This window comes from Camponotus vicinus, unplaced genomic scaffold (assembly GCF_025532165.1).
Source record: "Camponotus vicinus isolate PSW18456_S1 unplaced genomic scaffold, iyCamVici1.0 SCAF_2, whole genome shotgun sequence".
Taxonomy (NCBI): Eukaryota; Metazoa; Arthropoda; class Insecta; order Hymenoptera; family Formicidae; genus Camponotus; species Camponotus vicinus.
The window spans coordinates 18,561,779-18,564,057 of NW_028141956.1; the positions used below are offsets into that span (position 1 = coordinate 18,561,779).

The 2,279-nt window shown below is 50.0% G+C and overlaps 1 protein-coding gene across 1 annotated transcript; it reads right to left on the reverse strand.

The window, feature by feature from the left end:
- Positions 1-993, reverse strand: LOC145967109 (uncharacterized). The gene has a single exon (XM_083091770.1). The coding sequence runs from the start codon at positions 991-993 to the stop codon at positions 1-3; it is 993 nt and encodes a 330-aa protein (XP_082947896.1).
- Between the last annotated feature and the right edge of the window lie 1,286 nt (positions 994-2,279).

Sequence of the window (2,279 nt, forward strand, 5' to 3'; positions counted from 1 at the left end):
CTACACGTTTTCGTTCAAAAGTTTTCGAAGTTCTCGGTAGTCACGCACTTCACTTATTGGGGGCTCTATGGGGGTTGGTCGAATGTCTTCGGTTATTGGGAGGGCTTTAGGGGGCTGATTTTCTGGCGTCGAAAGGGGTTTGGAGGATCGCTGATTCTCGTCGTCCATTCGTCGTCTTGGTGATCCTGTGTACAGGAGCAGGTTCGTCATTGAAGTCCATACCGCTCCCAGTAGATGTAGGCTCCATCCGTATATCGAATGCAATGCGTATCCGTGGATGATGGTGTCCACGATTAGCTTTATTAATCGGATTATTATGAAAATTCCGATCACACCTGCGCTGGCCGATCCGAATGTGATAAATCCTGTCCACAATTTTTGCCCTGCGTTCTCCGCGATCTGGTCCAAGGATTTTTCGTCTAGCAGGTTTAGCATGGATATGCTTCCTGCTGGTATTTCTCGTCCCATGGCCCCTCTCGCTATTGTATTCAGCATCGAAGGTTTTTCCATAGGGAACATTATGTGGTCGCGGAGTCTGTCTAAATCTTCGCTGGTATAGATGCCGCTGGTGGCGAGAGAGGAGGGGCTCACGTATTTCCAGGTGGGTTTCGTGAGCGGTTGGATGATCGAAGGTGCCGCCGCCTCTTGTGGTCGTGGCATCAGGCGGTACCAGCTGCCGTGTATGTTGTACATAACTGGCAGGAATTCGTTGCAGTCCCTCGGCGTTCCTTTTTTGGTGAGTATCCTTGTCCTCGGTAGCATGAATAATGATTGATTTTTGTACTTTACCGGGATTTCGTTATAGCAGACGTCCGTTGGTCGTACTCGGCATTCTACAGCTAGACATTTGACCAGGTGTAGGGCTTCTCCCGCCATGACTGCGGTGTATCCAGGTGCCTTCATTATTCGATGCGCCATTTCGTCAGGGGCGAAACTGGCGAGCGAGAGCGCGTTTTGTAATATCTCTTTTTCGAGCGCGCATTTTTGTTCCATTATGTCGCGGTAGAGTCGCGTCAGTTGTGTCTTAATATGTTTTTCTACGTATATAAATTTAGAATTTACATACGAGAAAATGTCTAAGTTACTGACGGATATTCTTGTGCGGATTTTGAATGTTCTTCCCTTTTCTGTTTCTAGTACGAATAATTTTGGGTGTTCCGTCAGCATGAGTTTGTAGCCACACAGTGTCATCTCAGTGGTTTTGGTGAGGGCGAAGGTCGTTTCCTTCGTTGTCACTGTGTAAACGGTTGGCGTCTCGGTGTTTGTCTGTGCCGTGAGTTTATCGGCTGGGCCCTCGTATAGCACGTCGTATTGGTCGAAGTGGCAGCTGTCCCTTGGCGTGATAGTCCAGTAGGTCTCCGAGCCGTCGTGGTCCATGCATTCTCCCGTGAGTGCTTTGCAGTGCACCCCGGATGGTAGGATCAACTCGTTAGTATTTCTATCGATGATCGCGTCGAAGTTCCGAAGAGTTACTTTTACGACGGCCTGGACGACAGCACTTTCCCATGTTCCATAGGCATCTCCGTATTGAGTTCCGGTGCAACTTCCGTCCATGCTGATGGTGCCGGCGAGGGTGACGCTTCGCACGTCCGTGCTGTTCCTCTTGAATGACTGGAGGATGCTTCGTTGACCTGTTCCTATGTCGATGGTTCCCGTGTCTTGCAGCTTTTTGCAGATGGATTCGGTGAGTTCTATTGTGTATTGGCGGCGTCCTCCTCGGACTATCGAGACGTGCGAGTGCATTCCACAATAGTATATCGTGCGGTCGACTTCGACTTTGCACTGCATCACGTGTGTGTGGTCATGGGTTGACATTTGTAACAGCTGTACGTAGGTGGCTTCCCTCTTAGGTTCTATGTTGTCGACGGCGCATTTACCGATGTCTAGGAGCGATAATGACGTTATATTTAATCCTTGTCCCCCGCAGTCGTATCCGATTAGACAGTATGATGCGGCAGGTAACAACAGGATTAGGGCAATGGCATGCGCTAAGATTTCCATGGTGACGGTGGCGATGTTCATGGTGCTGCGCTTGATTGAGTTGTGGTCGGTCCTCCGTCCGACTTCCTTTGATATAGCGGCTCTGGAGTGGGGGAGGCCTCCGTAGTGGGGGCGCGATGCGGTGAGTGTTTGAGCTTGTCTGCGTGTACTACACGGGTCCTGGTAGCGCTTATTGCTAGTCTTACATTGTGGCTCTTGAGAACCTCTAATATTTTGTAGGGGCCTACGTACTGGTCCCCTAGCTTCCCTTTCGAGGGTTCCTTAAGGAGGTATACGTT

What these genes read in the sequence shown, in the direction of transcription:
- LOC145967109 (XM_083091770.1), bottom strand. Translation starts at nt 993, where the DNA reads ATGGAACAAAAATGCGCGCTCGAAAAAGAGATATTACAAAACGCGCTC.